The sequence below is a fragment of the Danio aesculapii genome, chromosome 16, assembly GCF_903798145.1.
Source record: "Danio aesculapii chromosome 16, fDanAes4.1, whole genome shotgun sequence".
In the NCBI taxonomy this organism is placed as follows: Eukaryota; Metazoa; Chordata; class Actinopteri; order Cypriniformes; family Danionidae; genus Danio; species Danio aesculapii.
In genome coordinates this window covers 6,478,895-6,506,002 of record NC_079450.1, presented here as the reverse complement: position 1 = coordinate 6,506,002, position 27,108 = coordinate 6,478,895, and the positions used below count along the sequence as shown (strand labels likewise).

The following is a 27,108-nucleotide window of genomic DNA, read 5'->3' as shown; positions in this document are numbered from 1 at the left end:
GGTAGTTTGTGTTATACATACAGTATGCACGCTTCAAACCAAATTCATATATTTACTTCAATTACTTCACACTAATTAATCAAATTTATCTTGAGAGGAGATAAAAACACCCAGTTTACAAGAAAAGTGTTATTTGAACACTTCTATCTTATATCGCCATCTTTAATCCACTATATTGGATCTGCCTGTTTTAGAAAATTTCCCTAATCCCTGCGGGGCAAGATAATGCAAAATAAATGGTATACACCATTATACTAATTAACTATTATTACTATTTATTTATTTTTGTTTGTCTTGGGGGCATCACGGGGGTGCAGTGGGTAGCACGATTGCCTCACAGCAAGAAGGTCGCTGGTCTCTGGCATTTCTGTGTGGAGTTAACATGTTCTACCCGTGTTGGTGTGGGTTTCGTCTGGGTGCTCCGGTTTCCCCCCACAGTCCAAACACATGCGCTATAGGTGAATTGGGTGAGCTAAATTGTCCACAGTGTGTGTGTGTGAATGAACGTTTATGGTGTTTCCCAGTCATGGGTTGCAGCTGGAAGGGCATCCGCTGTGTAAAACATGCTGGATAAGTTGGCGATTCATTCAGCTGTGGCGACCCTGGATTGGTAAAGGACTAAGCCGAAAAGAAAATTAATGTTTCTCTTGGATTTTCCATATTATATGCAGGGCTTGACATTAACACCTGCCAACACCTGCGGGTAGATTTCTGCTATGGTGGGTAAGACAGCCGCTCCCAATGGCCACTTTGGCTGGTAGAAAATAATTTTTAATTAATAGTTTTCTTAAAACCAGGGTTCGACAATACGGATGGCCCAATATGCGTGCAAATGTGATCTCAGAATGGAGAAGCAGCATGACTGACAAAACTAATTGTGTTCGCGCGAGCAAAAGCAAACAGATGAATACAGAATGAGAGGATAATTTCTCACCATACCTGCCAACACTCCCGTTTTTCCCGGGAGTCTCCCGTATTTCAGACTTATCTCCCACCCACCTCCCGTATTGTTCTGTCTCCTGGAAAACTCCCGGAATTCCACCTCGCCAACCAAACACCCCCCCCACCCCTGCGCCTCAGCTTTTTGGTACAGTACCCATGCGCAGCGAACCATACCTTCACCCCCGCTCATCAATTCGTGCGCAACCTCCCCCGCTTTCCACTTCGCACGCACCTTCAAACCAGCGCTTCACTTCGCACGTACCCCCTGATAAAATCTCCCGGATTTTATGATCCGAATGTTGGCAGGTATGTTTCTCACGCGCACAGGTGACGTGATGCGCGTGACTGTTAAAAAGCGTGCACGCTCTTGTTTACTTGTGGGAAGCAACCGTGCCTAGAGAAAAACGCAACTGAAATCTCTGAAATACACTGGACAAAAAGCGATGGTCGTGCACCCACAGTCCTGCTACTTTTAAGAGCTCATGTTAACAAATTATCCTTTAAGCAGCAGCGGTCTCTACTTTCATTTTAATTAAACTTTAAACAGGCCTAACATTAACCGTGTGCGCATGATCATCCCTTCATTATCACACACGGTATGCTTTCTTTTGCTTACAGGTGTTCTTGTTAATCTGCTTTAATTATCACTTTTTTACAATAACATATTTACGTGTAGTTAACTGCTGATCTGGGACATTTGGCCAGGACAGACTGCTGTGCATATTTTAGATATAGCCTACATGGCAATTCTTTTAAATGTCTTTTTTTTAAAGAAATGTTTTGTTGAATTAAAAGTGCATGTATACAGCTATATTTTGCTTGTTTTGACACATTATTCAAAATTTGTGGCTAAGAAATAATAATTTATTTATTTTTAGAGTGGTCAGAGATAAATTTGGTAAACCCTTAATTTTAAGCTCTGAGAAGTCACGTGAAATAAAAACTAATTGCAATGCGACAACCCATTTGCTCGTGCACATTGAGCAAGCTCACACTAAAAAAAGTGAATACAAAACACACACAAAAAGTGAATCGAATGAGGCGGCATGTGGACATTACAGAAAATCTAACTCAAGTAATTTTAGCATGCCAAAGCCAGTTATGCATATAAAATATAATTGTCCAACAACAACAGTGTGATAGTGAAAATGGTGAGTGGCTAGTAATGTTGGAAATCTACTAGCCACTGTGGCTGGCGCTCAAAAAAGTTAATGTCAAGCCCTGATTATATGATATTATGATATTATATGATATTATTAATCATTCAATAATTTTCCTTCGGTTTAGTCTCAGAGGTCGCCACAGCGGAATGAACCGCTAACTATTCCAGCATTTGTTTGACGCAGCATATGCCCTTCAAGCTGCAACCCAGTATTGGGAAACACCCATACACACTCATTTTCAAACACTACAGCCAATTTAGTTTCTTCAATTCACCTATAGCACATATGTTTGGACTGCGGGGGAAACCGCAGCACCCAGAGGAAACTCATGCCAACACAGGGAGAACATGCAAACTCCACACAGAAATGCCAACTGACCCAGCCGGGACTCAAACCAGCGACCTTCTTGCTGTGAGTCGATAATGTGACACTACTGAGCCATCGTTGATTTAATACTATATAACATTACAGAATAAATGCACTTTAATTTTGATGCTGATTTCATAACTAATAATTTTAGATCCACATGCACATCGGTTGTGAAACAATGCAATTCAACCTCAGTAACCACTGGAGAAAGGAAGATTAATTATTAAAGTATTTGTTTTCTTTAGCCGTTAATTTTAGACGTGCTGACATGACATGTATCTGCATGCCAAATGACCCTTTTATCATCACACAGCCTGTTTGATTTAGTTATGAGAAGCCAAAACCGAGCCATGCAGACTCTTTGAACAAGTAAACCGTCCTGCAAGTAAATTGTTTTTTTGGTGGAAAGCCAGTTCCACATTCTTGGTGTTATTTACCCAAATGAAAAACAATATCTATCTTTGTAATCCTTCCCCCTATAATATCCTGCTCCAGCACTAAAATAACTTTCCTCTTTGGATGACATCATCAAGCCTTCATACTTTTCACCAATTCACTTTTGGGTTTATTTTTGCTAAAGGAAATGAAAACATTCGCTACATTTTACTGTGATTCTTCGAAACTTTCGGTAAAGTTACTTAATTTCTGTAGCTACAATGCTCAGGTAGGTCAAGAGCTCTCCTGAATTCGTCCCTATTGGCCTATTCCTTGATTATTAGGGATTGCCACGGCGGAATGAACCGCCAACTATACCAGCATAGGTTTATACGGTACTTAAACATTTATATACCGTGCCAATTTTTCATTCATTCATTCATTCATTTATTTTCTTGTCGGCTTAGTCCCTTTATTAATCTGGGGTCGCCACAGTGGAATGAACCGCCAACTTATCCAGCATTTTGTTTTACGCAGCGGATGCCCTTTCAGCTGCAACCCATCTCTGGGAAACATCCACACACACTCATACACTACGGACAATTTAGCCTTCCCAATTCACCTGTACCACATGTCTTTGGACTGTAGGGGAAACCGGAGCACCCGCCGGAAACCCACGCAAATGCAGGGAGAACATGCAAACTCCACACCGAAACGCCAACTGACCCTGCCGAGGCTCGAACCAGCGACCTTCTTGCTGTGAGGCGACAGCACTACCTACTGCGCCACTGCATCGCCACCATGCCAATTTGGTTTATTCAATTGCCTTATACTGCTTGTCTTTGGACTGGTGAAAACCGGAGTACCCGAGGAAACCCACATGAGCACAGGGAGAACATGCAAACTCTACACAGAAATGCCAACTGGCCTAGTAAGGACTCGAACCAGCGACCTTCTTGCTGTGAGGCAACAGTGCTAACCACTGAGCCGTCATGCCACCCTATCCTGGATCTTAATCTAGGTTCATTTACCATTAGAAGCTGGCTATATTCACACACTGCTGTAACACAACGGTGTTTATACAGTGATTTTTGCACAATAGGTCACCTTTAAAACTTATACTATTTTTTAAATAACTTTTATAAAATGTTTAAACACTAAAAAAGTTGGGATATTTTACGTTACATGATCATATGCAACTAAAACGTCCTGAACACATGTAAAACACAGACACTCCTACCTCCCTATTAAACACAGAAATGCTAGTCACGTTCAAAGTCATACATGATGTCGGCTGAAAAAAAATGCAACTCAAATGGCTTTGGGAAAACTAGTCACATCATAATAGGACTATAGACTGAACTCAGAACACATTAAGGCAAACAGAATATTAAAGCTACCTTTGGCATTTGCTTATCCTAAAAAGTTCGACCCAAAGAAATGTTATTGTGGGAACACGGCCTAGCTGGTGAGCACAAGATCCATGAGTTTAAGTCAAGCAAAACATCATGATTCAGAGCATTTCTTTGCCACACGCATCAAAATCTCCACTGAAGATCTGGACGCTATGGACAATAGCATCATCATTTTTCTACCTGTCGCATCATTTACTTTCTAACAAATTCTCTCGGTACTATAAATACTTGTGAACACTGCTTGTCAAACTGATTGGCTGTTATCTGTAGCAGCAGTGGAAACAAACACGAGTCCGCACGGCGGAGACAGAAACCAGTGGCGGAAAACAAAAGTAAATGGCTTGTTTTATTGCAGTACGACTGTTAGTGTGGGTGGTGTTGGAAAGGCAGATTTTTACAGCACATCCCATTACCGCACCAGAAAAAGAAACAGCGCTCCGTATCCAAGCCCGAGACAAAAGCCAGAGAAGAAACACTACAGACAAAAAAACCCTCAAAGAAATGCAGAAATGAGATGCCATGTCAGTTGGTTTTCTGTGAGCCAAATCTTAGATACAGCAAGTGATTAATGTAATCATCAATAACATTATATTAAATATTTTGGTAATATAAATTGACATGCACTCACCGGCCACTTTATTAAGTACACCTGACCAACTGCTCGTCAACACAAATTTTTAATCAGCCAATCACATTGCAGCAACTCAATGCATTTAGGCATGTAGACATGATCAAGACGATCTGCTGCAGCTCAAACCGAGCATCAGGATGAGGAAGAAAGGGGATTTCAGTGACTTTGAACATAGCATGGCTGTTGGTGCCAGATGGGCTGGCCTTTCAGAAACTTGTTGGAGCACTAAAACTTGTTTCAGAAACTGATCTACTGAGATTTTCACGCACAACCATCTGTAGGGTTTACAGAGAATGGTTCAAATAAGAGAAAATCTCCAGTGAGCGGCAGTTCTGTGAGCACAAATGCCTTGTTGATGCCAGAGGAGAATGGCCAGACTGGTTCCAGCTGATAGAAAGGCAACAGTAACTCAAATAACCACTCATTACAACTGAGGTCTGCAAAAGAGCACAACACGTCCAACATTGAGGCTGATGGGCTACAGCAACAGAAGACCACACCGGGTGCCACTCCTGTCAGCCCTATAAGAACAGGAAACTGAGGCTACAATTCACACAGGCTCACCAAAATTGGTGAATCAAAGATTGGAAAAACATTGCCTGGTCTGATGAGTCTCGATTTCTGCAACGTTCAGATGGTAGGGTTAGAATTTGGCTTAAACAACATTAAAGCATGGATCTATCCTGCCTTGTATCAACGGTTCAGGCTGGTGGTGATGGTGGTGGTGTAATGCTGTGGGGGATATTCTCTTGGCACACTTTGGGCCCATTAGTACCTATTGAGCATCGTGTCAATGCCACAGCCTACCTGAGTATTGTTGTTGACCATGTCCATCTTATCATGACCACAGTGTACCCATCTTCTGATGGCTACTTTATGTCAGAAAACGCAAATCGACTGCTTTCTTGAACAAGACAATGAGTTCACTGTACTCAAACGGCCTCCACAGTCACCAGATCTCAATCTTATAGAGCACCTTTGGGATGAGGTGGAATGGGAGGTTTGCATCATGGATGTGCAGCCGACAAATCTGCAGCAACTGCTTGATGCTAATATGTCAATATAGACCAAAGTCTCTGAGGAATATTTACCAGTACCTTGTTGAACCTATGCCACAAGAAATTAAAGCAGTTCTAAAAGCAAAAGCGGCTCCAACCCATTACAAGTAAGGCATACCTAATAAAGTGGCCAGTGAGTGTATTTTTAGATTTGTGAAGACTCTCTGAAGTGCAGATGAAGCTAAGTGAAAGTCTCCATTTAATCCCTGTTGTCTAGAGAAACAACGGAGACGTTGATAAGAGACAGAAATCAATCATAACTTGAAACAGCTTGGATTTTTCAAAGATTTCTTTTGAAAATCCAGATATCTGAGGTCTTTCAATGCTTTTTTCTCCAAAGCACAAGACTTTAGAGAAGGTTTGTATTTGATCATTGCGGTCTAAGAAAAATAACTGAGATCCATGAGATCTCATTTGTGATTTGTTCTCATAATTGTAGGTGATATCTAAAATTAAAACCCCATAAAACCAAATATACATTCATTCATTTGATTGAACAGCTTCAGCTTTTCTCAGATCTCTTCAGAATATACAGAGACAAGATTTGCTTGCATTTACACAAACTCTCTATTACACTACACATGTCATGATTTTGCCAAGTAAGATGCAATCCTGGATTAACATCTACAGTATGTTAATCCTGGAACATCGTTTTTACTGGAAAATGTAATCCGTGCCTATTCCCTACCCCTAAACCTAATCATAACTGTAAATTATTCCCAAAATCAGAGGGAAATAATAGGACAACAATCATGTAGAAGTGCATAAACCTAACCGTAAGCCTAAATTGACAGAAATGGTAAACATGTCCCTTAAATCTGATTGGCTGAATAAAATGTTGTTCCAGGATCAACACAAATGTTAATCCAGGAACATGTTAGTGAAACCAGGTTGGCGATTAAACTACTGTCAGGATTTACTAAAGAAACACAATCAAAATGGCTCACCTTATTGGACATGAAGTTGTAGGAATTGAGATGCAAAACTAACAGTATGTAAAGCAATGGTCTCAATCTCAGGCCACAACTGTGAAGTTTTTGTTTCTCTCCAACTATCTTAATAGTCTCTAGTAATCCTGAACACCTTAATTAGTTGGATCAGGTGTGTTTGATTAGGGCTGTAGGTGTAACCCTCCAGCAATCCAGTTTGAGACCTTTGATGTAAAAGAACCACGCAAGGTGATTTACAGAGTCAATTTACTAGTATTTGCACCATTATTTACCAGCCCAAACTTCTTGTTGTTGTGTAGATTATACAAATAAGGCATGGCCCAAACCCCTCCCCTAAATCCAACCACCATTGTGGGATGAGCAAATTGTATTGAATTGTATGAATGAGAACATGCACATTCATATGAATTAGCCACTAAATCAAAAAGCGAGGAATTTCCATGAGACATTATTGGATCACCTGCAGAATTTCCACTACCACTTGCATTTTTATGGGATTACACTCTTACACTAATCAACACTAATTTATCTGTTTAGTAAATCTGGCCCTTAATTACCAAGAACTTTTTTTCCTAGAAGTGTGAGAGATTATGGAGATTTAATTTGTGATTTTTTTTTTTTATTATGTGACTAAAGTGCTATAAAAATAATTTATATATAAAAAAAAACTTGATCTATACTCAAATTCTAAGCATTTGAGATTATTTTAATGTTCTGCTCAACTCTATTTATATATCAGTCCTTTAGGTCAGGGCTATTAGTGATTTCGGGAGAGGCTACAAGTCCTTTAGGAAGGGGTTATCAGTGATTTGGGGAAGGGCTATCAGTGATTTAGGGAGGACGCTATCAGTCCTTTAAAGCTGCGGTCACATTGGGCTTTGTGTGTGCGAAATTCTGTCGTGTGGCGCTGCGAAAAGGGGCGGGATTAAACAAGATAATTAGACATTTAAAAAAGCGAGCGATTGCTCCATGCTTTACATTTCTGCCCAGAGAGGTCCTGTTTTGATCCTCGATTGGTCTCATGCAGTCAAGTGATGCGATTTTGCAGGTCAGAGTTCACCAAGCTTGAACTTTGCACCGCAGCGACATGCGAAACTTGACGCATGACCCTGCGTTTCCGGTCTGACGCATTCGTGTGCGTATGAATGGAAGTCTATGGGAGGAAAAGTCAAGTGTGACCGCAGCTTAAGAAGGGGATATTAGTCTTTTAGGGCGGGGCTACTCATCCTTTAGGGAGGTGCTATCAGTGAGTTGAGGACGGGTTATCCGTGATTTAGGGAGTAGCTATCAGTATTTTAAGGAGGGGCTATTAGTCCTTTAGGGTGGGGCTATTCGTCCTTTAGGGAGGGGTTATCAGGTTGGATCTTGTTTCTGCTCTGCCTTCATGGGAGGCAGTGGTTCGAACGGATATGATAATTCCATCTGCAAAAATAACTCATTCTCATAATCATTGGACATCTAAATACATACTGCACCAGATGCCAATGGTGTTTCCAGAGGGGGAAATAAACCCTTCGCAACTCAATATCAAACAAATACCTATATCTATAGTCTGGTGCAAACTGGCATTCAAATTTTCCTCAGTATTGTAAGCAAAGCCCATCTTCTAACTATGCAATCGTTTCCTGCAGAGCAAAATTAAATAAACAGGATATACAACACAGCAGGGGGGAAAAGGACAATCTTAACTTCCATTTCAAGCAGACTTTAAGACCTTTTTAAGAGCATTATGAATGAAAATCATTAATTTATTCATTTCCTTTCGGCTTAGTCTTCATTTCAGAGACCGCCAACTATTCCAGCATACATTTTACACAGCTTATGCCCTTCCAGCTGCAACCCAGTTCTGGGAAACACCGAGACACACTCATTCACACTCACTCATAAACCATGGCCAATTTAGTTCATCCAATTCACCTATAGCGCATATGTTTGGACTGTGGGGGAAACCGGAGCACACGGAGGAAACCCACACCAACACGGGGAGAACATGTAAAGTCCACAGCCAGGACTTGAATCAGCAACCTTCTTGCTATGAGGTGACAGTGCTAACCACCGAGCCACCATGCCACCCTGAATGAAAATAACAATACTGATATAATTTGTAATCCTTTTATATTCTCTTCATCACATAGCCTGAAATGTTCTTCTAAACTCTGGACACGATATTATTTGGGTCATTTTTGTTCTTGGTTTTTTGGTCAAGAGAAAGTGGAGACTTTACAAAAAAGTCTCAATTTGACCTTACCATAGGAGAACCATGTGAAATATAGAAAAGTCAGTGTCCTTAATATCACGTGTTAAATGTGCTGCTGCATCTCCAAAATCAGATCTCATCTCTGATTTCTCCTTCCTATGGGAGTTCTAAAATCACAGCTTGAGGTGGATTATGAAGCAAAATGTTACCAATTCCTCCAGTCCTTCAAGTCTGTGAAGTATAATAAAACATTGAATAATAAAAAAGTACACCCTGAATTGTTGCGCCATGGCCTTGTGCAAGTGCAAGCACGTCTTGGTTCTCCCTTGACAAAGCATGTCAACCTCCGGCCTCAGTGTCTGCGACTCTCTCTGACATGTCAAACGGCATCAGGCTAAAGGAATGCTGTCACGGAGCCAGACAGCGAACAAGAAAACACAATTAAATATGCAAGCAAAACCACGGCCTGAGTGACAGCAGGGAACTGTGACAGGGCGTTCGCCGTTCTCCCACCGCTAACCAGGAGGGTGTCTTCAGAGCGATGCATCTGGGTTTTATCTCCCTGGGGCTTTGAAAAGCTTTATGAGGTTTGATGATTGTGTGTGTGTGTGATGCAACAACATTGAAAAAATCTCTTTCTGGAAAAAAAGGAGGCAAAGCATCAATGCTGGCAGCGCGTCACTCGGGTTTTAAGGGAACACGACTTATTAAGTTGATGAGAACATTTGGATTGTTACGAGGCTTTTTGACACCATGCCTGGGGCATGAGCAAGTCTTTTACGGCTCTGTTTTCTGTTTGAACGAGCAGTAATGTGGAAAATGTCCAATCTTCTCTGCCCCGCAGTCAGTCATTGCGCTGAGCTATATTTTCAGCACCTTCTCGTCTATGGAGACCACCTCGCTCTGAGCGCTGAAACAACCTCTCATGCTTTTACAGAAAGAGGTCGAGGGTTCATCGGTTAGCTCTGCATTCTCCACTTATGCATCTTACATTTCCCACAATGCTATGCTTCTCTCCTTGGCTGCCTCAGTTAAAGGTCCCGTGAAATGAAAATGAAATTTTCAGATCTTAGCTCCAGTCTGTCAGATTTAAGGATATCCATTAGCGAATGTGCTACAAAACGATGACAAAATGTGTGTTTTGAAAATATAAAACTATAAAGCTAGCTCTCTGCAACTCTCACGTGGTCACTGAAGCTAAGCAGGGCTGTGCCTGGTCAGCACCTGGATGGGAGACCACATGGGAAAGCTAGATTGCTGCCGGAAGTGGTGTTAGTTAGACCAATGACATGGGGCTTGGGGATTTCCAAAAATCAAAGTCATTTTAATAAACTACTATAATTACCATATTTTATCCATAACCTACAGAAAAAAATAGTAGTTACTAGTTACATTAAAAAAACAAGATGCAAATAAAAAGCTATCAGCCTTTCCATTTTTTTGCGACCCCTGGGGTGATTATATAATATTAAACACACAGCACATTGATTTTAAGGCAGCAGGTTAAATTTTCTGACATCTTTATGCCACTGATATACATTTAACATAAACACAGGCCACAACTGAACATAGAGGATGGTCTCCGAGTGGCGTTCTTCAAAGTTAAATGATGAATAGACTTGGGCCTATTGGTATATGTGCGCCAGTGTGTGTAAGGTTTATATATTTATTAACACCTCAGAGGATATTGGGGGTCACTAGCATTGTAATTTTGGGAGTCGCGGGCTGAAAAGTTTGAGAACCGCGGAGTTAGATCATCAGGGGGTGATCAACCTGCAGTCTGTGTGGGTCCTAACGCCCCAGTATATTGATGTGGACTCTATACTGAGCATTGAACTGAGGTCTTGACTAAGGCTGTGCGATTTGGGGAAAATATCTAATTGCGCTTTGTTTAACAGAGATTGAGATTTTGATTTGATGTTGGATTTGATTTTGTAGTCAAGCTTCAGCTCAATAATCTGTATCGTAGCTTCTTACTGCTAAAATGCAGTGAGTGTTAGTTAAAAAAGAAACTGAAAAGATATTAACTTACTTAAACATTTATTTATAAATACTCAAAAAATTAAACACTCATTTTTCTCTAGAGCAAACGGTATACACTAATAAAATGATCTTACCTTTCGGTAAACAAGTTGAACTCAAATTAGGGAGATAATGTAGCTTATTATACAAACAAAAACAATTATAATTATAAAAATACAGAACACTCAGCAAACTAACATGGCTGAAACAGCTCTGAAATTGTACTTTGCTTTTGCTTGCTACTAGATTGAGTGTCACTGACAATACTTTCAGTTAACTTTTTAGCAAGACACTCATCACTCAGTTGTGCTCACTTATCTGGCTAGTAAGACTTTGACGCTAGTAAGACACACAGGTGGCAGGTCACACAATTGCTCTGGGCAGAGGAAATTATTTAAATAATTAATTAAGTAATACAAATTTATTTTATATCACAGACTCTTGCAATTAGATAATTGCAGTGTTTTAAATCGCAATTGCGATTCATTTTTGATTAATCGCACAACCATAGTCTTGACTCTCTGTGGTCGTTAAAAATCCCAGGATGTCCTTTGAAAAAAGACTAGGGGTTTATCCCCGGCATGGCCAAATTTGCCCACTGGCCTCTGTCCATCATGTCCTTCTAACCATCCCCATATTACAACTGGTTTCACCTCCTCTCAACCAATCAGCTGGTGTGTGGTTTGCGGTCTTGCGCAATATGGCTGTCATCACCTCATCCAGGTAGATGCTGCACACTGGTGATGGATGAGGAGATTTACCTCAAAAATGTGTAAACCACAAAAAAAAAAAAAAACTGTTTGTTCAAAAAGGTGCATTTACAACCACTTTACAAGATCATTGCGTTATTTTGAACTGAAACACCTGAAATAATATATATTACATTATGTTGCTGACTCGGCTAATGTAAAAAAAAAACTCTTTGATATATTGTATCATATTACAATATACAATGTTAATGATTTTTTGTAAATTACACAGTATTTAACTGTAATATGAACTGAATTTAACAGTTATCCGGTGTGTTGCTGTATTTTAAAGTTGCACTGTGAAACTGACTGTATATTTTACAGAATATATAATACTGTAAACACACAGCATGAAATATACAGCATATATATTCACATATGCAGCAAGAGAGAGAGAGAGAGAGAGAGAGAGAGAGTTGAAGTCAGAATTATTAGCCCTCCTGTATATTTTTTCCCAAATTTTAGTTTAATGGTGAGAGGATTTGTTCAACCCATATCTAAACATAATAGCTTTAATAACTCATTTCTAGTAACTGATTTATATTACCTTTGCCATGATGACAGTAAATAATATTTGACTAGATATTTTTCAAGACACTTCTAAAAGTGACTCGTATCCGATTGTCTGCATTTACACAGTACACAGCAAAGGCGCAATGACCAGGAAAAAAAAGAGCGGGCGCTGACTAACAGCTAATAATAAAATAGCTGTATTTCTCTATTCCTGTATGTAATCTGTTCGCAGCTTTACTATAGTTTTACTATAGTTTATGACAGAAAGGTTCTCATTTGACCGTCTTCTTTTGATATATAGACTTTTTTTTAAAAACCTTTAGGCATCTTAATGTAATGTCCATGGCGTGATTTATGCACGTGATGTATGCGCTAGTTTTATATTAGTTGTGGCGGACATTGCGCTCTCTCGCTCTTGTTAACATGCTTAAATACCTATATGACAATATAAACGCTGTTTTAGTCCTCGTGTATGAGATTTAAGGTTTGGGACTCTGCTGAAGTCTGTTCTGAAATGAAAGCGTCAGACTTGACGTCATTCGCTATGGTTTTTTTTAATGACGCGCGACTCGAATTGGCAGGTGAAAATCCGATCTACCTGCTTACACTGTAGACAAGAGGGCACAGATCCGATTCATATCGGATAAATTTCCACATATGAACAAGGCCTGAATCTGAGTAAATCGGAATCCATGTGATTTGTTCCTGCTTACATGTACATGGGCCAAATCTGATCTGTGCCACATGGGAGAAAAAAAAATCGGAATTGAGTCACTTGAACAGTGCAGTATAAATGCAGCCTTCTAAGTGACATTTGGCTTAACTAGGTTAATTAGGCAAGTCATTGTATAACAGTGGTTTGTTTTGTAGGCAATGAAAAAACACTGCTTAAGAAGTTAATAATTTTGACCTTTTTAAATAATGATTTTTAAATAATGAATAGCTGCTTTTAATCCAGATGAAATAAAACAAATAAGACTTTCTCCAGAAGAAAAAAAATATTATATGAAATACTCTGAACAATTCCTTGCTCTGTGAAAAAATCCTTGCTCAACATCCTTTGGGAAATAATTGAAAAAGGAGGGCTAGTACTTCTAACTTCAACTGTATATGTTAAAGTGTATTATCTGAGCAACTATGAGATCCTATGCAGAGCAAGCAAATCACTGATATCCATTTTGGCCATAAAAAAGTGCAAATGTGTTTTTATTCACTCCCTGAATCCTTGCATAAACTTTGCCCTCTAGCTCACCGACCTGCTTCAGCTCTCACACACTCTTTAAACACCCACAGGCTCTGCAAAAAACATCTAAACACACACAACACAACAACCCACTGCTGCAGCAATGGCAGTAATGAAGCCGAGAAGACAAGTGTGTGCGTGTGTGTGAGAGCGAGAGAGAAAGTGCCTGTAGCATCGTCTCCATATCTCTGTTCAGATGTGCCCATCATCTTAAAACAGCTCTCGCAGCTCAGAGCGATGCTGACTGAGAGAAAAAAAATGATGTCTGGAGGACAAATATGGCACGTAAATAATTAATCACATCCGCTCTGTTTGCCCGTCACTAGGATTCTCCTAGACTTGATTCAGTCTGCTTCATCTCGCTGTCCCTTGATATATCTGACACAAAACACACACACACACACACACACACACACACACACACACGCGCACACAATATCAACAATTTTATCAGTACAACTCACTCTCTTGTCCTTCAATGTGAAAACAAGCTCAAACGTCTGCATTATTTACAGCAGTGCACTTACAAATGAAGTCTCTTGAGGATTGCACTATGATGCGCACTAAAACACACACTGTTTTTAAAGTATAGTGCAATACTAATAAAAACACAGTATTTATGAGCGTAATAGTTTATCAATTCGTAGACCGACCTTTTCTGTGCTAAGTACTGTGCAGTAGTTCTCTATACGTTTTGAGCATGTGCCATTTATAACTGTTGGTGGGTTTTGCATAATACACACACAAAAACAGCAGAAAAATTAAATGTATTAACCAAGGACTGAATGGTTAGCTGGTGCACAATTAAAACCCTGCCAGAAGATTTGATAACTACACTATTGTGCTGCCACTGAAAAGAAAATAGCTGTACATACTTTTCTTTTTAAATAAACCTCTACAAAATATAAATATACCCTTAATATTATGTTTTATTTTTTTTAAAATGTATGCTTTTGAGGACTCAAATATGTAAAAATAATAAAATAAAAACAAATAAATAAATAAACTTGGGATTGCCCCTATAATATATTTATTTATTTTTTTTTATTATTATTTATTTAATTTTTTTTATTATTTTTTTTATTTTTTTATTTATTTATTTATTTATTTATTTTTTTACATTTTTTTATTAATTTATTAATTAATTTATTTATTAATTAATTTATCTATTTTTATTTATTTATTTTTATTTATTTATTTATTTATTTATTTATTTATTTATTTATTTATTTACTTATTTATTTTTCTTTTTATTATTTTTTTATTTTAAAGGAATGAGAATTAAAAATGAATACAAACATGTTTTCAGGCATGCTTTGTCCCTTTAAAGTCCTCAAGAAAACAAAAACACCAATAGTTAATTGAAATAATAACGAAATATATATCTATTTATTTACATCTTTATTTCAAATCAAGAATCACTCTTTTAGAGAAGACTTGATGGTGTTTAAGGCATTTTAGTCCTTTGGTTCAATATAAAATTTGAAATCTGTTTGTTTGTTCGCTTGTTCGCTTGGTTGGTCTGTCGGTCTGTCTGTCTGTCTGTCTGGCTATCATAAATAAATATATTGTTTATTACATTTTTTAATGTATGTTTTTGAGGTCTAAAATTTGTGGGAAATTTGTCGTTCGTTCGTATGTTCGTTCTTTTGTTCGTTCACTTGTTAATTTATTTGCTTGTTACTTCCTTTGTTCATTCAATTAGTTATTCAGTTAGTTAGTTAGTTAGTTAGTTAGTCAGTTAGTCAAAAATAAAAGGAATGAGAATGAATTGTTTAAAAGTGCTCAGGGAAAACTAAACACTGATAACTATAAAATATTTGATTACGGCACATCTATCTATCAAATCAAGAACTACACTATTAGAGAAGACTTGATGCTCTTCATTAGCTAGACTTAATGATGTTCAAGGTCATTTAGTATAATATAAATAAAATCATTATTAAGTGCATATTTTTATTTGTATTTTAAAATGTGTTTAACAAGAAACAAGAAAAAAATAAACAAGAAATAAGAAACCATGAGTTGCCCCATTTATTTATTTATTTATTTATTTATTTATTTATTTATTTATTTATTTATTTATTTATTTATTTATTTATTTATTTATTTATTTATTTATTTATTTATTATGGATGAGAGTTAATTGTTTTAAAAATTATACAAACATGTTTTCCTGCATGTTTTGTCCCTTTAAATTGCTAAGGGAACACAGATAGTTGATTAAAAAACTAAATATATATTTGATTACTGCACATCTTTCTATCAAATCAAGAATAACACTATTAGACAAGACTTGATACAGTCATACTATGTTTTAGACTTTTGGTTTAATATAAATAAACTAATAAATAAATAGATTTTTAATTTAATTTTTAATGTATGTTTTTGAGGTCTCAAATAAAAAAAAATAATAATAAAATAAAATAAATAAATAAATAAATAAGAAACTTGATGTTGCCCCATTTATTTCAGTTTATTGAACTGAACTACACTGTTCCAACTGAACTACACTGTTCCTATTTACTGTGACCTTCTATGTGAAGCAGCTTTGACACAATCTACATTGTATAAGCGCTATACAAATAAAGGTGAATTGAATATTTATTTTTTTATTTTTTATTTTTTTATTTATTTATTTATTCATTCAATTATTCATTCATTCATTCATTCATTCATTCATTCATTCATTCATTTATATAAGGATTCATTTGTTTAAAAAAATATTAGCCCTTTAGTTTAATATAAATAAAAAGTAAAGATTTTTTTTCTTTTTTTAAATGTGTTTTTGGGGTATCAAATTTATAAATAAATAAATAAATAAATAAATAAATAAATAAATAAATAATAATAAATTAAATAATAAATCTTATAAATAATAAATAAATCTTTCCTTCAAATCAAGAATCCTGCTTTTAGCTAGACTTGATGCTGTTCGAGGCATGTTAGTCCTCTTGTTGTTAAAAGAAAATTCCGCCCACAGGAATTGTCAATAATGCATAAGCAGACATTAATCTGCACAAGTAGCCCCCTGCTAAAATGATGATTGAGACCGCTAAACATCTCAAATAATAAACATGCATTACACTTCAACACAAACACTTGTGCTCTGGAATTCCTCAGATCATAGACTCGTTGTACGGGCATCACTGTAAACATAATTTGTGTTTGTTTTGACTAACTGAGGAATGAGATTTTTTATGCCACAGATGGCGTCCATTAAGCTTAAGTTGTTTTGAAGTCTATTAAGAGCCAGTTGTGTTTGTGCGCACCAGGTTTGGACTTATCATTTATTCTGAAATCAACAACAACAAAGTAATAAAATAAGATTTGGAAAAAGTACAGTTGAAGTCAAAATATCAAGCCTTCCTGTGAATACTTTTTCTTTTTCCAATATTTTCCAAATTATGTTTAACAGAGAATTTTCAGAGTATTTCCTATAATATTTTTTCTTCTGGAGAAAGTCTTATTTGTTTTATTTCAGCTAGAATAAAAGCAGCTTTTTAAACCATTTTAAGGTCAATATTATTCGCCCTCTTAAGCGATATTTTTATTGATTATCTACAGAGCAAACCATCGTTATACAATGACATGCCTAATCACCCTAACCTGCCTTATTAACCTAGTTAAGCCTTTAAATGTCACTTTAAGCAGAACACTAGTATCTTGAAAAATATCTAGTCAAATATTGTACTGTGATCATGGCAAAGATAAAAGAAATCAATTATTAGAGATGAGTTAAAAAAAAACGAATGGGCTCTATTTTATCGATCTAGGTGCAATGTCTAAAGCGCATGGCGCAAAAGCATTAAGGGCATGTCTGAATCCACACTGAAAAAAGTGTTGCATGCAAAACTGTTGCAAACAATTTATTTGTGTTGAATTTAAACAAACAAATTAAATTGAATAATGTTCAACTTAATTTGTTTGTTTAAATTCAGCCCAAATAAATTGTTTACAACAATTGGAGTAAATCCAAGAAATCATCTTTGAATAATTTTTTTCAGTGCAGGATGGAAAAATACGCTCTGCTCTACATGGTCTAACAGGGTTGAGCTTATTCTCTTATTGGGTTATGGGTGTGTTTTGAGCATAACGTGCATTAAACCAATCAGAGTCTCATCTCCCATTCCCATTTTACAAGTCAGTTACGTCACGCCATGGTGCAATTTCTATTTACATGGTGGACTTTGTAAGTGGAAAAACTGAACGCTTCACTAGCAAGAAAACAGTTAAACAGACCATTTGCAGCGCGAGGATAAAGAATGAGCCTCCTCCAATCGGCCTCTTTACTTTCTCTTTACTTTACTGGATGATGAAACGGTGTTGTACACACTCTACTGAAGACATCCATTAGCCTACATATTTAATTTAGTTTGTTAAGCACAAAGATTTGTTTCAAAACTATCTCTAAATTCAGTTCTAATTTCCAGCAATCGAATAAATGAACAATAATAATGAAGTGTGTTCAAAAAACTGAGTTATCTCCAAACACACGTCCTGTTCTTATGCCCCATATAGTGATGCAGACGTCTCCGTAACCTGACAGGAGGACAAATTTAAACTTGTTTTTGTTAAAACAAACATAAATATGCCTATAATCAATAATACTGATAATAATAATAACAAAATTATACAAATAAAAGTTGTCATGAATAAACTGAAAAAAGCATTGCGAGATGAAGGCATGGAGGCAGTGTTTTTTTATATTTATGTAAAAAATAATCATTTTGGCATTTAATTTTGTTCATATGTAAAGATATTTGTGTATTGCTGTACATCCTGTGTGTATTAAGCAATGTGTAAGGGTTTGGACCCACACAGGCGCATAATTAACGCGATCTGGACAGCTTTTAGTTGGTCAATGGCACTGTATATTTCAGTTCCTCAAAATAGCAACACACCAATAATGTGCCTTTAACACACCTCCTTTATAGACCGGCACAACCAAGTTCCACAAAGTGGCGCAAATGGATTTGCTATTTAAACAACGTGGCGCAAAGCTGGAAAATTACTGTTGCGTTGGTCTGAAAATAGCAACAAATCACGCCAAACATGTCTTGCACCTTATTGTGTTGGGTGTATGATAGGTCCCTTTGTGATTAGAAAAGTGTTCCTTCCATTAAGAAATCTTCTTCCCATTAACAGAAATTGGGGAAAACATTATATACAGGGGATAATAATTCAGGAGGACTAATTATTCTGATTTCAGCTGTACATAAAAACTAATTGCATGAATCCATTATTGAATTATATTAAAATAATACCACATGATTTGATGTGACAAAATATTTTTTGAGAGCTAATATCTCGTCCCTTTTTATTTATTTATTTAATTTACTTATTTATTTTACTGTATATACTGTGTATGTTTTACTTTAGTTTGTTTGTTGCTTAGTTTTGATGTTCTGTATTGTTAACTTTTTAAAAAACTAAATAAAAAATTTATAATAAAAAAACCTAATTGCATATTTTATTTATAATAATAGTAAATTGCATGCACAACCGACTGAATTTTGCACCTAGTAAAAGCCAAGCAGCAGTGGTCAGAAGGCACTAGCCATGTGCTCTGGAATCTGAGGTTATAAAGCAAATAAATAACGCAACTGAGGTTAACCACAAACCAGTCTCTGCTGTCATCACCCACATCACAACAAGATCTACAATCTGCTCTGAAGCCACAGGAGTCCCACAGCCCATTGCTGAGATTTCCACCAACCAAACAAGCCTTTTTAAGACAGTTAATTGACCATTTCTGGATCAGAACAAACAGAGAAATGATGCAAATTAACCTCCGTGTCACTGTTCAACCTGGAGCCATATTCACAAAACATCTTAAAGTCCCTATGAAACTAAAATTCATCATTCATTCGTTTTCCTTCACTCCCATTCACACACACACTCAAACACTACGGCCAATTTAGTTCATTAAATTCACCTATGGCGCATGTGTTTGGACTGTGGGGGAAACCGGAGCACTCTGAGGAAACCCACGCCAACACGGGAAGAACATGCAAACATGGCCTAGCTGAGACTCAAACCAGTGACCTGTGAGACGACAGTGCTAACCACTGAGCCACCGTCCTGGCCCACTATATTTAATTATACATATAATTAAATACAGCTAGATAGTGTGAAAGAAGACTTTATCAGGACAGCATTCCTGCAGAGAAGAGCACGCTGATGAAGTGCTCTTTGGTGGTTTGGTTGGTCTGTGATGATAAATAATGTGCTCATGCACAGAATCAGACACTGCTGCTTTTTATGCAACGCATCTGAGTAATGATACCGCTTAGGTCCACTGGGCTTTCTCATCTCCAGTTTTCGTTTTCATTGGCTGAAACCTCATTCATGCTAGGACTGCACAATTTATCGTTTCAGCATCGATATCGCAACGTGATCAATCGCAATTGGTAATCGCAGAATATGCAACGTTGAGTCTGTCATCATTTATCTTTATCTATATTAATTTATTTTTGACGTGTGTGATCACAAATTGATTTTAATATATCAATTTAATACCAATACTACTGAAACCCAATAGTAACTGTTAAACGCTAGAGCACCTTTTCAGGTCTGAGACATCAGGTTTACCTGCATTTCGCAAACTGGCCTCCGTTACACCTCTAAACCTCACTCCCATCCTGGACGAGCCCCCACCGGTGCTACTGCACCCATCCCATTCTGAGCTGGGATCAAACCAGCGATTATTTGCCTGGGAGTTGGTTGCTCTAACAAGGATGCTAAAGACCATGGCACTAGAGCAACTTTTCTGGTTCAGAGCAGTGAGGTTTATCAGCATAGCACTTCGCCAGCTGTCCTCTGTTACACTTACCCCCCTAAACCTCACTCCCATCCCAGACAAGCCCCTGTGTGTAACCCACTGGTTCTACTGCACGCATCCCGTTCTGAGCTGGTATCGAACTGGCGATAATCTGCAGGGGAGTCGGTTCCTCTAGCATGGAGGCTAAAGACCATGGTCTCTAGTCTAGTTGCTAGAGCAGCTTTAGGGGTCAGAGGAGTGAGGTTTACCTGCATAGCACTTCACTAGCTGACCCCCATTACACTCACCCCCCCTAAACCTCACTCCCAACCCAGACGAACCCCCACGTGTAACCCACCACTCCCGCTGCACCCAACCCGGTCTGAGCTGGGATCGAACCTTTGCATGGGAGTCGGTTGTCTTTGCATGGGAGTCGGTTGCTCTAACAAGGAGGCTAAAGACGATGGCCTCTAGTGTCTGTTGATAGAACATCTTTTGAGGTCAGAGGAGTGTGGTTTACCTGCATACCACTTCACTAGCTGGCCTCAGTTACACTCACCTCCCTAAACTTCACTCCCATCCTAGACGAGCCCGCACGTGTAACCCACCGGTCCTCCTGCACGCATCCCGTTCTAAGCTGGGATCATCTGGCAAGTCTTTGCATAGGAGTCATTTGCTCTAACAAGGAGGCTAAAGACCATGGCTCCTAGCATCTGTCGCTAAAGCTCCATTTTAGGTCAGAGGAGTGTGGTTTACCTGCATAGCACTTCCCTAGCTGACCTCAGTTACACTCACCCCTCTAAACTTCACTCCCATCCCAGACGAGCCACCATGTGTAACCTACTGGTCCTACTGCGTGCATCCCATTCTGAGCTGGGATCGAAACGATGAGTTTTTGCATGGGAGTTGGTTGCTCCAACAAGGAGGCTAAAGACCATGGCCTCTAATGTCTGTCACTAGAGCACCTTTTTAGGTCAGAGGAGTGAGGTTTATATGCATAGCACTTCACTAGCTGACCTCAGTTACACTCACCCCCCTAAACTTCACTCTCGTCCCGGACGAGCCCCCACGTGTAACCCACCGGGCCTACTGCATGCATCCTGTTCTGAGCTGGGATCAAACGGGTGATTATTTGCATGGAAGTCGGTTGCTCTAACAAGGAGGCTAAAGACCATGGCCCCTAGCATCTGTCGCTAGAGCTCCTTTTGAGGTCAGAGGAGCGATGTTTACCTGCACAGCACTTCGCTAGCTTGCCTCCGTTACACTCCTCCCCCTAAACCTCACTCACATCCCGGACGAACCCACCGGTCCTACTGCACGCTCTCGTTCTGAGCTGGGATCAAACTGGCAAGTCTTTAGCATTGGAGTTGGTTGCTCCAACAAGTAGGCTAAAGTCCATGGCCTCTAACATCTGTCGCCAAAGCACTTTTTGAGGTCTGAGGAGTGAGGTTTACCTGCATGGCACTTCGGAGATGGCCTCCGTTACAATATATATTGATTGATCTTATGCATACAGAATCAGAATCAGAAAGAGCTTTATTGCCAGGTTTGTCCACACATACAAGGAATTTGTTTTCGTGACAAAGCTTCTACAGTGCAACAGAATGACAGAGACAGGACAAAATATATATATATATATATATATATATATATATATATATATATATATATATATATATATATATATATATATATATATATATTATATAAATATATTCAGGCATAATAAATTGTAAGTTTAATAATGATTATTTTGATTTAATTATTTTTATTTTCATAATTCAATTACTCTACCTGAATACTGTTAGACTCGGAAAACGATCAAACATTTTTTATTTCAATTGTAACTTTTACTTTATTGTATTTCTCTTTGCTTGTGAAATGTTTAGTAGATTATAGATGCAGATGCACTCCCCTACACAACCATCTCAATCAAATCTAAAATTATTTCCAAATAGGCATATTAAGTCATCTGGAGAAATTATTTTCATGCATCGCAATATGTATGGCAGTACAACAAAATATCGTAATGTTCGATTTTTCCAATATCGTGCAGCACTAATTCATGCCATCTTAAACCAGTTGTTTTGGTTAAGTTGAGCATGTTTATAATACACCTAAATGAATCGAACTGAGAATAAAAAGCGGATTCCAAAACAAACACTCCAAATGAGCCAGATGTCAAAATGCCCTTAAATGCAACACACTAATAAGCTACTCCAATAAAATGCTTATTACATACTCTCAACTCACTAAAAATGCATTATGGGATTGCAATTGCCACTAAAGATGTATGCAGTACTGCTTCGGAAATGGCCAACTGCTCCATTTCAGAACCACTTTTGCTCAAGTAGCAGCTGTGATACCTTTAAAAGGCTTTTTACATAGGCAGCTCCCTATGAACAGAACAGAACGCACAATAGATGCTGCACTGCATTACCTTGAAGTCATCAGAGACTACTATTTAACTAATAATAAGCAATGCAACAACTTTTTTGCAAATAACTGATCATTGAAAATTAATATAGAACATCAAATACGAAATTTAAAAGGAGTATAGGTGTAAATGCAATGCAAATCATTGTGCGTGCCGAATGCGTAAATGTTAAACTAACGTAAATGTTTATTATAACAGGAATTATTTACAGTGTTGGGGAGTAACTAGTTACATGTAATGGCGTTACGTAATTTAATTACAAAATAAATGTAACAGAAATTTGTTACAGTTACCGAGAAAAATTTATTAAATTTAAAAAAAGTAATTAAATTTCAGTTACTTACGAAAATGTTAAAGACTACAAATGGAGTTACATCTGAAAAAAATTCTTTAAAAATCTGGAATATGTTAAATAATATTAATCTTTTGCTTTGCCTGTTGTTGATATGCACGATGCCTTCTGCTAAGGCCATTTATTAAAGCGGTGCTATTCTGATGCTTTTGATTGGTTTTCCGGTTTAGATTTGTGGCGCACTTGCCGCTGAAAGCATTAGGCTACTACAACCAGTCTGAGAGCTGCCACCATGGCGAGTGTTAAAAATGCATTTCATTGCTGGAAATTTAATAGTCATTCACCCTGAAATCGGAGAAATGCACACATATACCAGTTCAATGCAAAATTTGTTTGCAGCTGTTAAAATACTTTCGACACCAAAGTCTTCAATGTCGAACCTGAAGCATCTGCAGGTACAATATGTAACCTAGCCTTTATTTATTTTATAAAAGCATATGGTTTCTGTCGTTATTGTCAGTGTACAGAAATAAAAACAGACCCTTTCAATTCGAAAATATTATGACTCACAAAGTTATCGATTTGTGAAATTCAGGGCACCAGACTCCTCTGGACAAAGCGATTTTTAACAGTGTTGGGCAGTAGTAGTGATGCTACTAGCTTAACCACATTTCTCAGTAGCATGGCGGTAGCGTAAATCAAATAGCTGTTCAGTAGCAAAGCTATTTTATTAGTCAAGTAGCGCAGTAGCGTTCACAGAAGCTTCATTTACCGATCATGGTTCAATGAGTGACGGCACTGACATTCCCAGAGCTGTGAGGCCAGTGTCTGGCCAATGAAAGTAAATCCATATGATGGCGAGAATGGTGATTTCTTCTTCTTCTTCTCTTCTTTTACGGTGGTCGACAACAAACTTTTTGGTGCGTTACTGCCACCTCTCGCTCTGGTCAGTGATGTCGCCAACAAATTAGGCTAACATGAGAACTTTACTTGATGGAAAGATGACTAAGAGAGAGGAGGTTGGTCTGTCTGTCTATCTATCTATCTATCTCTCTCTATGTGTGTATATATATATATATATATATATATATATATATATATATATATATATATATATATATATATATATATATATATATATATATATATATATATATATATATATATATATATATATATATATATATATATATATATAGTTGAATTATTCGCCCCCCTTTGAATTTTTTTTTCTTTTTGAAATATTACCCAAATGATGTTTAACAGAGCAAGGAATTTTTCACAGTATGTCTTATAATATTTTTTCTTCTGGAGAAAGTCTTATTTGTTTCATTTCAGCTAGAATAAAAGCAGTTTCTATTTTTTTTAAAGCCATTTTAAGTTCAAAATTATTAGCCCCTTTGAGCTATATATTTTTTTGTTCTACAGAACAAACCATCATTATACAATAACTTGCCTAATTACCCTAACCTGCCTAGTTAACCTAATTAACCTAGTTAAGCCTTTAAATGTCACTTTAAGCTGTATAGAAGTGTCTTGATAAATATCTAGTCAAATACTTTGGGCTTACTTGGCAAAAATAAAATAAATCAGTTATCAAAACTATTATGTTGATAAATGTGTTGAAAAAAAATCTCTCTGTTAAACAGAAATTAGGGGAAAAAATAAACAGGGGGGCTAATAATTCAAGGGGGCTAATAATTCTGACTTCATATCATTATATATATATATATATATAAAGTTTACTGTGGTAAAGGCTGTTACCATGGTAATTACTATTAGTGCATGATAGTTACTAATGATACTACATTATGTAGTGTAATTTATTAATGAAGCGTTGTAAATATATATAATCAATATGCAAAATTTTGATTTTGTAACAACAGTAAACAATGTTTTTGTTATTAGGTCTGGTGTTGTGGTGGCTGTTTTAATATGATCTTAATTCAAGTGATGAAAGATTTTGAGATACTAACAGTAGACAGAGCTACTGTAAGGTCACAACGGCTTGGTAAAAATGCTTGAAAATGATTTAGTTGAAAATATTCATTAGAAACTTTAAAGTGATCAAAAAGTAATCAGATGTAATCAGTTACTTTACTTTTATAAAGAAATTGAAAGGTACACTACTTGTTACATTTTAAATAGGGTAATTTGTATCTAGTATATTTTCAAAGTAACCTCCCAAACACTGATTATTTAGTTATCATGCATCAAGGCAGACAACCTACGTCAAGTGCAGACATGCTGTACACCATGTAAAACTATTTTAAACAACATTTTCCTTTGTTCAATTTTTTTAAATTTATAATAAATCTTCCAAAAATGAAAAATGTTACTACAAAAAAATCTTAAAATGAACACTTTGCTTTCGTTTTAAAAGTTAACATCCCTATAGCTGAATGATTCCAACACTTGTTCTGCTATCTGATCAAGAAATCACATTTTCAGTCTCTAAAAGCTGCGTCTAATGCATCAGCTTCAGCTCAGAGCAACAGATCTGCTGTATCTCCTGCGGTGAGATCTGCTCGCAATCTGCAAGGAATCATCCGTTCGGCGGGAAGCTTCATTTCCAGGAGACACGCTGAGAACGAAAGCGCCGTGTTTCCTGAAATCTCCTAAGCCCTTCAGTTTTTGCACATGATTTCATGCTCTTTCGGATTGCTAAACTCCAACCGCAACAAATCAGGTGTTTTGGTTGTCTGCGCTCCTCCGATGTCCCTGTGAGAAACTCCTGCTGTGAACAACCTGAGGTGAGGAGTCTAACAAACAAAACTGCAGACTTTCCAAGAGACAGACTGTACTCACCGATAAACATGCTCTCCATGGTCATCACGCGTCCAAATCTGCGGTGTCCGGATCTCCATGCATCGCTGCTGTCAAGAGTGAATCCATGATCTGTGCATGTGGAGAAATCTGCGTCCACGAAAGCTACAAAAACACACCTCAGTAGTTTTTGGGTTTGGAGATCCCACTTGAGAAAAAGTGTCAGTCCTGGGCTGTGTCTCAGAGCGCAGTGATCCTCTCCGGCTGTAATCTGAGCTCTTGCCGGTGTGCCGATATCAGCGTCTGTAGCGGAGCAGAGCCACGGCTGCTCATTTGTTCTGTCTGAGTGTTTCCTCTGGCACTGCTCGCTTTCTCTCTCTCTCGCTCGCTCTCTTATCACTCGCTCGCCCGTCCAGCACCTCCCAGCTTCATCTATCCTTCTCTCTCTCTCTCTCTCTCTCTCTCTCTCTCTCTCTCTCTCTCTCTCTCTCAACTGGTCACATGCTGAAATGTGATTCATAAACAAATATATATATATAAAATTTCTGGTTAGTTGTATAAATTTAGTGAATAAATTTGAGTAAGGGGCTTGTTTCATTCATTTTCATTTGGCTTAATTCCTTATTTATCAGGGGTTATCACAGCAGAATGAACCGCCAACTATTCCAGCATATGTTTTATGCTGTGGATGCCCTTCCAGTTCTGGGAAACTCCCATACACTCTTACATTCACACATACACACACACACACTCAAACACTATGGCCAATTTAGTTTATTCAATTCACCTACAGCGCATGTCTTTGGACTGTGGGGGAAACCGAAGCACTCGAAGGAAACCCACACCAACACGGGCAGAACATGTAAACTCCACACAGAAATGCCAACTGGCCCAGCCGGCACTCAAACCAGTGACCTTCTTGCTGTATGTCATGATATAAGTGCTGCTGCCGGGTGATGGGTTGGGTGTTCTTTTAATTATTGTGGGTGCGGGGCAGGTGCAGGTTTACTAAAAAGGACCTGTGTAGGACTCTGCCCTCAATACCATGGCTGAGGCATCGAAGCCCTTAATGCTCCCCAGGCTACACAGCAATATCTGCCTGCTACTCCGGGTGTGGGTGTAAATTTTGATAGGTTAAATGCAGAGAGGGGCTGCACGGTGGCGCAGTGGGTAGCACGTTTGCCCTACAGCAAGTGGGTCACTGGTTTGAGCCTCAGCTGAGT

The 27,108-nt window shown here is 37.8% G+C and overlaps 1 protein-coding gene across 1 annotated transcript in view; it reads right to left on the bottom strand.

The window, feature by feature from the left end:
* The window catches only part of znf385d (zinc finger protein 385D), a 168,336-nt gene extending 142,097 nt beyond the window's left edge, over positions 1–26,239 (bottom strand). The window contains exon 1 of the mRNA XM_056474685.1: positions 25,928–26,239. Within this exon, the coding sequence (XP_056330660.1) occupies positions 25,928–25,952 (25 nt within the window). The 5' untranslated portion in view covers positions 25,953–26,239. The remainder of the gene's footprint in view (positions 1–25,927) is intronic.
* Positions 26,240–27,108: the final 869 nt, after the last annotated feature.